This window comes from Triticum urartu, chromosome 2 (genome assembly GCF_003073215.2).
Source record: "Triticum urartu cultivar G1812 chromosome 2, Tu2.1, whole genome shotgun sequence".
Classification (NCBI taxonomy): Eukaryota; Viridiplantae; Streptophyta; class Magnoliopsida; order Poales; family Poaceae; genus Triticum; species Triticum urartu.
In genome coordinates, this window is record NC_053023.1 from 442,799,665 (window position 1) to 442,812,282 (window position 12,618).

Here is a 12,618-nt window from a genome sequence, read left to right on the forward strand (position 1 = left end):
CAAAGGAAACAGCCTAAGGATAAAAAGCATACATGAATGGAAACCAAACACGCAATAATATTTACATAAAAGACCTTCAAAAGGCCAGCATTCAACATAGTTCGAATACACCCCCAGTGGGTGGAACTGCGCAAGTTTAATAAAGTTGTTCAAAAGGCAACAAGCAGGAAAAAACAAGGACGGCAGACTAAGCCAAGGGAGCGACTGGCGAGTCGGGTAGGTCGGTGGAGACGGCAGTGCCGGCTGGAGGAGTGGCCGGCTGGCGAACCTCGGCATGATCACCGCCTCCCGCAGAGGGCGCGCTAGCACGCGCCTTGTTGCTGGAGGCACGATCAAGCTGAGGTTGGCTGCCTGCTTCACCAGTCGGCTCAACGTCTTCGCCGTCCTCTCCTTCGTCGTCTTCGCCTTCATCACTGGAGGCGATCTCCTCTGCCGAGTCTTCACCCGCTGCCGGGTCCAGCCCGAACCACTCCTCCGGCTGGGCAACGTCGTCGTCATTGATCTCAGGACCGAAGACGCTGATGTCAGTACACTCGGCGATCGTCGAAGCGCGCTGAGCGATAGCCAGCCGCACCTCCTCCAACTCTTCGTCGGCCTCCAGCTACTAGGTGCGCAGCTGGTCCAGGTTCAGCCCCGGATACCAGGCTCGGACGAACTCCAGCACCCGCCCAGCTCCAAGCCGGGCTGCCGACGCCTTCCAGGCCTCGAAGCGGCCAACCGCCACCTCCAGCCAGTCGGCAGTCCGACTCGGGGTGCGGGGAATCGTCTCGCTTGGCCAGAGGGCGGCCAACACCTGCGCCCCGGCACGCTGGAGGCGGCGGAGCATATGGTGAGCTGGCTGCAGCCGGGCTTGGACCGCCAAGAGCTGCTCCTCAAGCGTCCGGCTCACGTCCGGCGCGATTTCAGCCCCCGCCTGCCGGCATACCTCGCGATGGGCCTCGATGGATTGGGTGGCGAAGACGGAGTAGCCGGGAAAGTAGTCTGCACAGAGAACAAAAAGCAGCACAAGTCAGAACACAAATCAGGGATCAAAGGGCAAGCAGGGAGTGAAGAAGGCGGCTTACCGTCGATCAGATCCTCGATACGGCTGAAGCCCTCGCTCAGCGCCTGCTTCGCTTCAGCCCAGCCCGCCGCTTCGGTCTCGAACTCGGCCTTCAGGGCGTCCTCGTTGTCCTGCGCCTTCTTCAGGGCCGCCTTGTGGCTCTCCTCCTGGTCGGCCAACTTCTTTACCAGGCGGTCACGCTCCAGGACCAAGGCGCTGTACTCGACTTCCTTGGCGCGAAGGGCGGCCTGGGCCCCGCTGAGCTGCTCCATCAAGTCGGCATTGGCTCCTGCAAGCATGAAGACAAAGGAAAAATTAATAAGGGGAAGTCGTCAAGGAAGATCCGACCCGGCTGCTCAGCAGTCGGCCCGAATCTCGGGGACTACACCCAGTGGGTGCGCTGACGCGCCTCCACAGGAGATGAACGAGACAAACACGCACTCCGGCTGCTGGTCAGGTCCTCAGTTCTCCGGCCCAGCTCCTGAGCCTGGGAGTTGAAGGCGGCTGCGCGAAGGTTATGATACTCCTGGAAGATTATACAGGAGGCAAGGATAAGTTAAGTTGTCAGAACCTAGTAAGTTCCAAGCCGCCTGCGCAGCAGCCGGCTTGGAACTCGGAGACTACACCCAGTGGGTGCGCTGACGCGCCCCCACGGAAGAAATCGAAAGAGCAAAATAACCAAGGACAGAAGACTCACCCGGATGATGGCCCGCGTCGAGAGAAACTCTTGAGTGTATCGCTGCAGCGAGGCGGCCTGAGCTTGAAGCCGGTTCCGGACCTCCTGGGCCACCGCGTTCAGCTCGCCCGTCCCCCCGCTGGGAGTCCACTCGGACGCGCTGACGCTGGCCGCCTCCAGGGCCTCCGCCGTCTGGCTGGTGCCCGCTGCTCGGTGCGGTTTTGGCGCGGAGGCGCCACCCCCTGCGCGCCGGCGCAATGCCGGCTGCACCTCGAGGCCGGCCCCTGCCGCCGGCTCGCCCCTGGACGGCTGCTCTGGCGCCGTAGCTGATTGGCCGCTTTGGCCCGCTCCAGTCGGCGCCGTCTGCGACGCCCCTCCACGAAGATCACGGGGTCCTCCCGCCTCTCCATCACCGGCGGGCCTTGGTCGACCTCCTCCGACGGGGGCACGGGAACGTCAGGGGCCACGGCGCGGAGGGGAACAACGAGCAGCGGAGGCCGGTTGTGCGAGGCCTCCGCCTCCGTCTCTGCGGCTGCCGCCTTCGCCCGGGCCTTCGCCGCCGCGTCGGCCTGCTCCTTCGTCGCCTGGGCGGTCCTTCGCTCCGCCGCCTCCCGCTCCTCCCGCGCCTCCCGCGCGTTCCGCTCCGTGGCCTCCTTAAGGTCGGCGCGGGGATCCACGCGGCGGGAGCTTGAGGACCCTCCAGTCGGCCCGACTACGGAGCCGTCAGGACCTCGCTCGAGAGAAAGCGGCGCCCTGTCTGGCAAGAGAAGAAAGGTTTAGAAGAGTTTTGGACGAAGAAGACAAAAAATATATACGCAAGACATTCGACGACTTACGCAGAGATCGCCTGCGGCTACTTCACCGCCTTGCGGAAGCGGGCCGCCTTCGCGGCCGCCTCATCCCACTTGGTCGCCGCCGTGGAGGCCTTGGATTTTTTCGGCTGGCTGCCGAAGAAGGTCGACGCGGCCCGGCGCTTCTGCGCGCCGCCACGGGCAGCCGGCACGGCAGACGAGCCCGCGCCTTGATGACGGGCGCCGGCTGGCGGTGCGGGGCGACTTGGACCTCACCGTCATCCGGCCAGTCCTCGAAGCTGGCCCCGAGTCCCGCGCCTCCGGCCTCGTCGCCTTCCCCCACGATGGCGTCTTCCATGGCGGCCGCTCCCAGGTCCGGATCGTCGGCGTCGTCCACCGTGCGGTCGGGGAGGAGTTGGCGCTCTACCCCCACGGCCCCGGCTGTCGGCGGGAGAAGAGGGTTCTGCAAAAGGCAAACCAATTGATCAAGAGTCGGCTATCATGAGGCCGGCTACAAACAAGGAAGAAAACAAGAAAGAACTTACGGCAGGCGGAGGGTTGGCGCGGGAATACGGCTCCTTGCCGTATCGCCAATCCTCGGCGAGCTTGCAGTTGGAGATATAATTCACCATGTAAGACACCTTTGCGTGAGGCATCTCCCTGGTGCTCAGCCGGCACGGGTCGAAGCGGCCGCTCATTTGGCAGATCATGTGAGGCCGGCCTTGGAGCGGAAGAACCCGGCGCTCCACGAAGGCGGCCACCAAGTCGGCTCTGGTCAGGCCCTCTGACTGGATCATCACCCGAAGCCGGGAGACGGCTGCGTTCCCGGCCTGAGACAGCGACCTGGCCCGGTAGCTCCACGAAGGCTGCCTCCCAACCGGCGGGCCGGCAGGTTGACGTAGTCGCCTTGCTGGGCGACGTTCTTCACGTAGAAATAAGACTTCTGCCAAAGCTTCACCGACTGGATCAGCGGAATGGACGGGAACGGATTGTTCTCGCTCGCCCGCCTCATGGCAATGAAGGCTCCGCAGGGGGCGGGCACGCCCGCGACGACGGTGCCGAGCTTGCTTTGGAAGAACTCCCCCCAGAGCTCGAGCGTGGGGAGAACTCCAAGAAAACCCTCGCACAGGGTGACGAAGGCCAACAGCAGCATCACCGCGTTGGGCGTGAGGTGATGCGGCTGGAGGTGGTAGAACTCGAGGAAGGCTCGAAGGAATCCGCTCGCCGGGAGGCCGAAGCCGCGCAGGCAGTACGAGCGGAAGATCACCCGCTCGCCCTCCTCCGGTGCCGGCGAAATCTCCCTCGCCGGCGCTTGACGAACCCGCACAAGGTTCTCGCCGGGCAGACGCCGCGTCCGGCGGAGGAACTCGACGTGGTCCTCGTGGACGTTGAAGCCATCCCACGAGCTCGACAGCGCCATGGGAGCGATGCGGCGGGGAGCAAGACGAAGCGACGGCGAAACGGCGCGGCAAAGGATTGCTGCGGCGGGGAGCAAGACGAAGCGACGGTGGAACGGCGCGGCAAAGAGTTGCTGCGGCGAAGAGAAGAAGAAGGAGGGCGAGAAGGGGGGAGTGAGGGAGAGCGCGCGAGCCTCTGCCGCTCCCCCTCCTCCTCCTACTTATAGACCGCGCGGCGGAGCCGAGGAGGTGCGGCGTGGGGGAACGTGGGGATCAACTGCGCCCACTCCCCCACGTCCCGCGATTATTGTGCCTTGATGGCAGAATAAAACCGCCGCGGGAAGGCGAGCGGTCCATGTGGGCCGCAGAAGATCCGCGCTTGGACCGAGGCCTGCGAGTGGCGGGCCCGGGCCTGCGGCGGCGTCCCGTCGCGCGCGTGCGTTGGCAGGATTTCCTCGCCACATGGTCCGCGTTCCCGCCTACGAGAAACAGAGCTTTTCCGAAGACGACGCGCACGAGCAAAGCCGGCCCCTCAGGATAGGAAGCTGACCTAGCTTCTCGTCCCTTTGTCAGCCTCGAAGCTCGATCAGCTTCGGGGACTACTGTCGGAGTAAATAACCATGGGTATCCTAGCCGGCTCCCCCTGGCCCTTCTGAAAAAATTACGAGCCGATTCGGCCCTCAAGAATCCAAGACACAGGGCCGCCTTCCCCTTGCCGGCTGTCTCCAGGCCGGCTATCGGAAGGCGGCCCGACTTCAGCCCTCATGAAGAGAAGCCGCGGGAGGGCCGGCTCTGAGAAGCCGGCCGCGAGAAGGCCGACTCCAAGAAGCCGGCTCCCATAAAGCGGTCAAGATCGTACCCTCGAAGTCTGCATCCACATAATGGCGATGTGAAGGGGCGTGGCTACAGTGAAGCCTGCCACCCCCGAATCCCGGAGCACGCCTGGCACAGTGCGCCGTACGGGTGGCCATGACCCGTCCGGCGCAGCACTGTCGCCACGTTGACCCTGATGTCATCCACGACGGGCTACCAGTACGGCCCACGGGCGGTAGGCCCCTTCGGGCAGAGAGACACCCGAAGGCGGCCAGACCTCCTCCAGTCGGCCCAAGATAGAGCCGGCTCCCCACATCCAGCTTGCCACCTCCCTCGAAGAAGACACCCCATTAAGGAGACAAGACGCGGTGGGGCTACAGTGATCGCCCACCGGGCGGCGGCACTGTAGCCACGCCCACTTCGGCGAAGCCCTCGCCACCAAGATTGAGCAACAGTAACCAGTCGCCGACAAGGCCCTGACAGTGGGGCCTGCCTGTCGACTAAGGAGTCGGCAGCCGGCGGGACCCACTAGCCGACGGGCCCCAGCAATCGGCGCAGAAGCCAGAGAGCGTAGACACAGACGGCTGGGCCCCGCGCCCAGCCGGATTACCATTGTACCCCCGGGGTAGGCCTATATAAACCCCCCAGGGCATCCATGCAATGAGAGATCAATCCCTGCTAGTCTCAGACACCACATAGGGAGGAGAAGAGAGCAAGCCGTGCCCTTCTTCCTCCTCTCGCCAAACAGCTCAAGGAGCACCGTGTAGCTACTTGTTCATCTAGTGACCATGCGGAGACCCCGCAAAGCAGCAGTAGGGGTGTTATCTCCACGGAGAGCCCCGAAGCTGGGTAAGATTCGCCGGCGTGCATGTCTTCGCCTCGTCCCGTTTCCAGGCACCGGCGACGTCTTACTGGCTCCCATAATGATAAGCCACCCGATGGCATATGTCGCATCTACCACCCGACATTATATGTACAGGTGTATGTATGTCCTCTCTGAGCAGATTTAAGACTTTAATCAAATGGCAAAGTCGTTGATGAATCCTTGTAATATTGCACCTTTACCACACTGGCAAGTTGCAACTTAGACAAAGAAAGAGGTTACTGGTGCAATGCTTGTTTGTCCTGGAACTTGGAAATTTCGACAATCATCATGTGGCCACCATCGACCATAGTGCTGGTAGTACCTTATTATTATCTCCGTGCTGTGTCCACCAAATCTCTTTGGTAATATTTAGCTGGAGACTCGCAAGTTTGTAGAGTAGCACTTATACCGGGGTGGTTATTGGCCTAGCGCTAGCTGCATGTATGTAAGGCTGTAACCACCTAATGAGCCGGAATTGGTCTGGTCCCCTTCCTGTTTTTTAGAGTGATAACGTAAAAGTTGTGCATCTGCATCTGGATCTGGTAAGCTGGGATTTTATATGCTTTACTCAACGTCTTTTTTTAAGAAGGGCACTGGCATCTTGAGTGACCAAACTCACTATGTTGTCACTGTTGCTGCCTCCCTCCCTCCATCCATCCACCCATCTGGTGGAGTGGTTCTAAGCTAACTGCTACTATCTCCATCCATCCCACCATGGAAAGATATGACTTTGATCACTGATTTGACCAACAAAAAATATATACCATTTGAAACTTCTTTCAAATGCAAAATCCATTTGAGACATATTATGTTGGTAAAATAGATGATCGAAGTTAAACCAAATTAAAGTGGCCTTGTATAGATGGACGAGGGGGAGTACCATCTACAACTTGCACCTTGGTCTAGCCACCTCATCACTTGTGGTCGCCCAAGACCAAGAATGTCTCTCCACAAGAGCTTTAGCTTAGTAAATTGTCAAACATAACGGCAAAAGATGACAGTGTTCCAGAGCTTGCCTTCCAAAAAAGCAGGACCGGTGAAGCAATGATGACAGAATTTATGCAACCGTCAACAAGAAAGAAGAAAGGCATCATCATTCTCATCGCAAAGCTCAGGCAATTCTCAGATTATTCAACGCACACTGTCATCCACCCCATTGGTTCTTCATTAGTCCTCCCCACAGAGGTCTCTCCACAGCAACAGCAACAGCAACCACAACTTAAGAAGAAGATGGGGAATGAGCAAAAAGATAATGTACATTTTTTGTACATACTAGCACAGAGTTTTGTCATACGGTACTGTTTGCGGGTAGGGGGACAACGCCGTCGAAGAAATCCCCAAAGTAATGCCGTGGCTCGTGCACCAGCTTGGAGATTATGTCCCTCAGCGTGATCACCCCCTCGGTATCCCCCTTGTCGTCGACCACGTAGATCCTGTGGATCTTGGTCGAGTCCAGCTTCAGTATGATTTCCTTGATCACATCGTCTCTTTTGCATGTGATCACGTCGTGCAGCAACGGCGACGCTTCGTGCTGCTCCTGGAGATGGTGCCGGACCGCGGTAAGGAAATCCTTGGCTGAGATTGTCCTGTGAATGCATCCAGCCAGTGTCATACAAGAGGGCACTTCTTATGAGTGCAAATTACACCGGATTTGCAAAGATAAGTAAGCTAATCAGCAAGTATAAACCAGAGTTACAAACCTGTATTGTTTGTATATCTTGGGGGCACTAAGAAGATATTGGACATCTCTGATGCTAATGTTACCAATTGCTTTTGTTCCATTTGTGTCCATAACAGGCACACCACCAACCCCCTTTTCCCTCATTAGTTGGAAGGCTTTTAGGACTGGCTGGTCTTCATTTACCTATAAAGGGCAACACCAAGGCAACCTTGAGTTTTCCTTTCTTTGGCTGCAGGTAAAACAGTTTACGCTAGAGTTTTTCGTTCTTCAGTTGCAGATAAACCAGTTTACAAATGTTCAATTGTATAGCTGTTGAGCAGCATGATTCTTATAAACCTTGTCCTCCTCGTTATATACAGATCAATGTGCCAAACATTTATAAGGATGATGAGATTACACATTCAGGAGGTACCTTAACAAGTCTGTATGGCTTCATCAGAGGAAGACCCAGTTCACAGAGTTTCTTAGTTCCCCAGCTTTCAAACCAAGGAAGTCCAACACACTCTGCAAGCATGTGCACAACGGAAGATTGTGTAATGATATTCTCAATCTGATTCCCCCCCATATCTACCACGGGGAGGCTCTTCATCCTGTACTTGGATAGAAGAAGCAGCATAGTGAGGAATGTGTCAGATGTCTGCAGGGCAAGAAATGGCGCCCATCGGAAGCTTCCTGAGATATTGCCAACCTACGACATTACAAACTGTGTCATGGATGGGTGCTAACTAGAGGAGAATATAAGTGTGTGGCCATGTCACTGCAGTGAGAAGGGGTCGGTCACCTTTGTGTTCTTGTAGAACTCAGAGGAAGTAAGGGTTTCAAAAAAGCTTCCACCCACTGATGCAGCTTCATCTGATTCTGAATCAGTAGTGGTTTCTACCCTGCCAGATGACGTTCTTCTGAATGTGAAAGAGCCTAACCTAGATGCTAGATTGGCCACAGGTGATCCAACTGCAGAACCAGCTGTTCCATTACCTGAAGCATCAGACTGATGCAGAGGAGAAAAAGAAGCAATTATAGTCAGATATGCATGGACGTGAAAATAATCAGTTCCACAACTGACATTACAAATAAAGCTTATAACTTGCTGCAACTGTAGTGCATTACTTGTTTTAAACTACCTACCTTTCTAATCATTCCGAATTTACTTAAAGGTCGGCATATCAGTGATGTGAAGATGCATATTGACAAGATCCTAGAAAGGTGATTGACTCGATGGACAATCCAATGATATCAGGCCTAGGTCAAGGTTCATGTATTGTGTATTTAAAATCTTATTCACACAAATGTAGCAATATATTTATAAGTTATCAATTGTGATTTGAAGAGAAATAGAGAGCTCTGATCATGGAGAATACATCAGAACTGAAATCATATCTTCCAAGGTTACCCTCTAGACAAACAAACAAAATGTTTTTCACCAAGAGATTAATCTTGTTACTTTCAGATCTACCATTGTGATTTTGTATGTAAAAATGGAATTCATTTGGTTTAGATAAGGATAATATTGATCAAAGCGGCAAACATATCAACATGTTTTGACTTATGACTCATGGATTCATGGTGATCAAATCGATCTAGCTATATAAAAAGAATTCAACTGAAGAGAGGGAGAGATGTAAACCTGATGAAGCAACCACATTGCAATACCAGCAAATTCCACAATACCGATGTATTTGTCTATCCAAGTAGCATCCTCTGGAGCATCGACGTTTCTTATGGGTGCACTCAAAATTTTATTCTTGGACAATGTCTCAACAGTATCAGCAAGGCTGGCATCCGAAGGTATCTCGATCACTGCACGAAGAAACATCATGGTAGACATTTAGAATGCAGAGTGACTATGAGATAATATGTGGTAAAAGTACATTTCTGTATATTATTGTTTACAGTCATACATTTCAGTTAAATCATGTCTTTACAAAGCATGGTATCAGCTATTAAAAATATCAAGATATTCAATTTAGTAATGACATATCTATATTTAATAACATGCAATTGTGTTGAACCTATATGATGATGTAACTCCATCACTTCTAAATAGTTTGTTGCCACATAAATCCACCTGTAGGATATATATAAGGTTATAAATTCAAAGGTTCTATATTTGATCATTATACAAAAAAGTTTTGGTTTGATTATCTAGTTACCTTGGCGTTTTCCCTAAAAAGGAATTACATTGGCACTTCTTAAAACTTGTTTGACTGAATCGAAGAAGCGAAATGCTGAACACCGTATGTAGCGACCTCAAGCAAAGCATGCCTAATCAATCTATGATGATACAACTTTATCTAGCTAGAATTGTATATATATGCAGATAAAACACCAAACATGATCGTGAAAACCAAAGACACAGATTGTACAAACATTACCGACAATATATTGTCGCTAATGTAGTAGCTTAAAGTTTTCTTTAAGAGGTTGCATTGCCGGCTTCTCAATTGACTGTTGTTATCATGAGTTCATGAAATTAGTAAACAATTTTGATCATTGTAATTCCATTTCATACATTCATATGTATTCTCCATGCAACAACTAATGTCGCTAGTCCCTTAAGTGCAAGTCCAGCCGAACCCCTACGGCCCACCCTGACCCCGCGTATAGTCAAATTTTAGGGAAGTGCAAAAATACTGGCTCCAGCAGAAGCCCTATCCCACCTCCAATCCTGAGGGGATCCAGTAAACAGAGCTTGGGGCACTTCATCACCCTGGCGCTAACCATTTTTTATTCGAGAAGCGCTAATCATAGTTATGTCCTAATCCATGCTAACTTGGTGTCAACCTACAGAAAAGATTAGGGTGTTTCTGTGCTATGGTTGTATGCTAATCAGTGACAATTTGTGCAAATAATAGTTACGTGTTAATCAATGCTAATTGGTGCTAATAATTTCTTCTCAGGTGGGAAATGCAACTAATAATTATGATGTTGATTGATGTTTTGGATGTGGTTCAGTACCATTAGTATACTAAAAGTGTGTCTTAAATATGTTGCTAGAAAGAAGCCCCTATGTGCAAATAGTAGATACAAGTGATTGTGTTTTGGGGGCTCTGCTTGACTAGCTTGCTCTAAAGTCATATTTCAAGCACCAAACGAATTCAAGATCCGTATAAACTTCCTCCAGTAGGCATCATTCGGGCTACAAATGAATTTAGCCACAGAGCTAGAACAGAACCCTTGTTTCCCCGCAAGAAAAGAACAGAATCCTTGTTGAGAACATTCAGCATGGAATTGGCAAAGTTCAGTTCCAGTTTTGGAGTTGTGACCCTATCATTACCAACTCACTTGGTTTATCAAGTGGCCAAGTAGGAGTTGCTCATGTTAGCATCATTGATTTTAAAAACTTATCACGAAGGAGTGAGTTCAACACAGAAATAGACGTGGCCAAGTTAGGCAAAAAGTTGATTGCAAAGGCTGCACCTCTTTGTACAGTTTCCTTTATATCGGGACTAAAATCATACATACTGGTCTCCATCAGTTCATAAATATAAGATGTTGTAACTTTTTTCTGATTCGGATGTATATAGACATGCCTTAGTGTGTTTCTTCAGTCATTTCGGTGCGTATGTAGTCCATATTGAAATATCCAAAACATGTTATATTTAAGAATGGAGGGAGTACAATTTAACGCATCCACGCAAATCTTCTTTTACAAAACAAAAGCTAAAAAATAGTTTATTTAGCCAACTGGCCTAATCCAATTGGGGATTAATAGTTCCAGAAGATATATTGTGATCATGACAGGTACTGGGAGAGTTTAGTATAAGCTGATACCAATATACGTCAGTCACATAATATAAATACACGTCAGTCACATATAATTAATTTATCAATTAATGGCATAAAGCCAAGAGAGTCCCGGACGGCTCTTGTTTCGGTGGTCTAACAAGTGAAAAGGACCTCTCAACAAGAGCAAGCACAATTGATGCCTCCCTTACGCTGAAGGGTTGAACGTACTGGGATTTTGGAAGACTTGCTAGAAGCTTTCAAACCTCCACTGCATTTTCACTCATAAACCAAAACAGTGCCACTGCCTACTGATATCAAGAATCAACCTGGAAGTGGGCTATGGGCGTTCACTAGAATGGCCACGACAGCTCAAAATTCAGAAGATATACTACACGTTTGGTATGATGCCCCCCACGGTCGACATGAATGGCAGGCAGGCAGGCAGGATAGGGACGAGCACATCACGTCAGCTGCTGAGTGCTGACACGGAGCGCGCACGGCACAGCAAGAGGCAAGAGAGAAGAGACGATCGAGCATCAGGTCTGTACCAGTATCCGCACAAACGATGCAGATGGAATCGGCATCCAAAGGAGAAATCGCCGGTGGTTCCAATGCTGGACAGGGAGCGACGCGAGTTTTTCTTGGCGCTAGGAAACCCGGTCGCTCACAAGCAGTCACATTTGGGGAGACGCTACTGTTGTTGCAGCAGAGCAAGACAGGAGCAAACATATACTGTAGAAAGTAGTAGAAACAAGAGCGCAAGCAAGCAAGCGAGTAGCGAGAGGATTGATTACCTTGCGAGGGGTGGGTGCGCGGGAAGGCGGCGACGGGGATGTCCTCGAAGCAGGAGTTGAGCTTCTCCGACGGGGACAGCTGCGGCTGCGCCACCTCCCACAGGTCCTCCACCCGGTGCCCGATCTCCGCCTCCGGGCTCCGCGGGCTGTCCGTCTCCATCTCCTCCTCTCCCCAAACTCGGCGCCCCGGCGTCCTCCCCCGCTCTGTCTCCCCCTTCTTGGCCGGACCGGAGTACTTCGACTTCCTCCTGGATTCTCCCAACAGCTCTGTAAAAAAATGCGCGATCTCTCCTCTTGTGCTTGCTGCTACGCGCGGGGAAATGCAAGAGATAAACTCTAGTCTAGGCCAAATTGCTGCGTCGACGGATGCGAATCCGCTGATACTAATAATACTGGCACTCCGCCTCCGCAGTCAGTGTAGTGCTGTCTTGTTCTTATCTCTGTGAGTCTAAACTGTCAACGCGAGAAGGAGACGACGACAAGGGCAGGGCCCCACGTGCGAGTGCGAGGGCGTGCTGCTCTCCGCGGCGTGCGTCGACGAAGCACGCTGACAGGTGGGGAGCACAACATAGAGGGACCACATGTCATCGATGCTGCTGGAGATCGAGCTTTGTGCTCCACTCTGTTTCTGGCGACGAGACGAGCAAAACCGCTGCGGCGAGGCGGCTCATGGAGAACCCGGGGGGACGTGGCGAGATTAGCTGGTTTCCTTCCTTCTTACCCTCTTTCAGCTGTAGGGCCCACGTCAATACTATTTTTTATGTAATCCACAAGGTTCGGGGTGTGCTACGTCCAGGCGCACAATTTATAACTACACCCTCGTGTATTTAATA

General features: G+C 52.5%; 1 protein-coding gene across 1 annotated transcript; it reads right to left on the reverse strand.

Annotated features, from left to right (window-relative positions):
• Positions 1-6,658: 6,658 nt before the first annotated feature.
• Positions 6,659-12,208, reverse strand: LOC125537767 (SNF1-related protein kinase regulatory subunit gamma-1). Its single transcript, XM_048701084.1, has 6 exons — positions 11,786-12,208; positions 8,890-9,062; positions 8,047-8,253; positions 7,678-7,953; positions 7,285-7,448; positions 6,659-7,170 (listed from the first exon to the last, which is right to left on the reverse strand). The coding sequence occupies exons 1-6, from the start codon at positions 11,943-11,945 to the stop codon at positions 6,873-6,875; spliced, it is 1,278 nt and encodes a 425-aa protein (XP_048557041.1). The 5' UTR covers positions 11,946-12,208; the 3' UTR covers positions 6,659-6,872.
• Positions 12,209-12,618: the final 410 nt, after the last annotated feature.

Excerpts from the sequence above, each read along its gene's own strand:
- LOC125537767 (XM_048701084.1), bottom strand. The coding sequence starts at position 11,945 with ATGGAGACGGACAGCCCGCGGAGCCCGGAGGCGGAGATCGGGCACCGG. Across the intron at positions 8,254-8,889 it reads CAATGTGGTTGCTTCATCAG|TCTGATGCTTCAGGTAATGG; the intron begins GTTTACATCTCT and ends CCTCTGCATCAG. Across the intron at positions 7,171-7,284 it reads AAGATATACAAACAATACAG|GACAATCTCAGCCAAGGATT; the intron begins GTTTGTAACTCT and ends ATGCATTCACAG.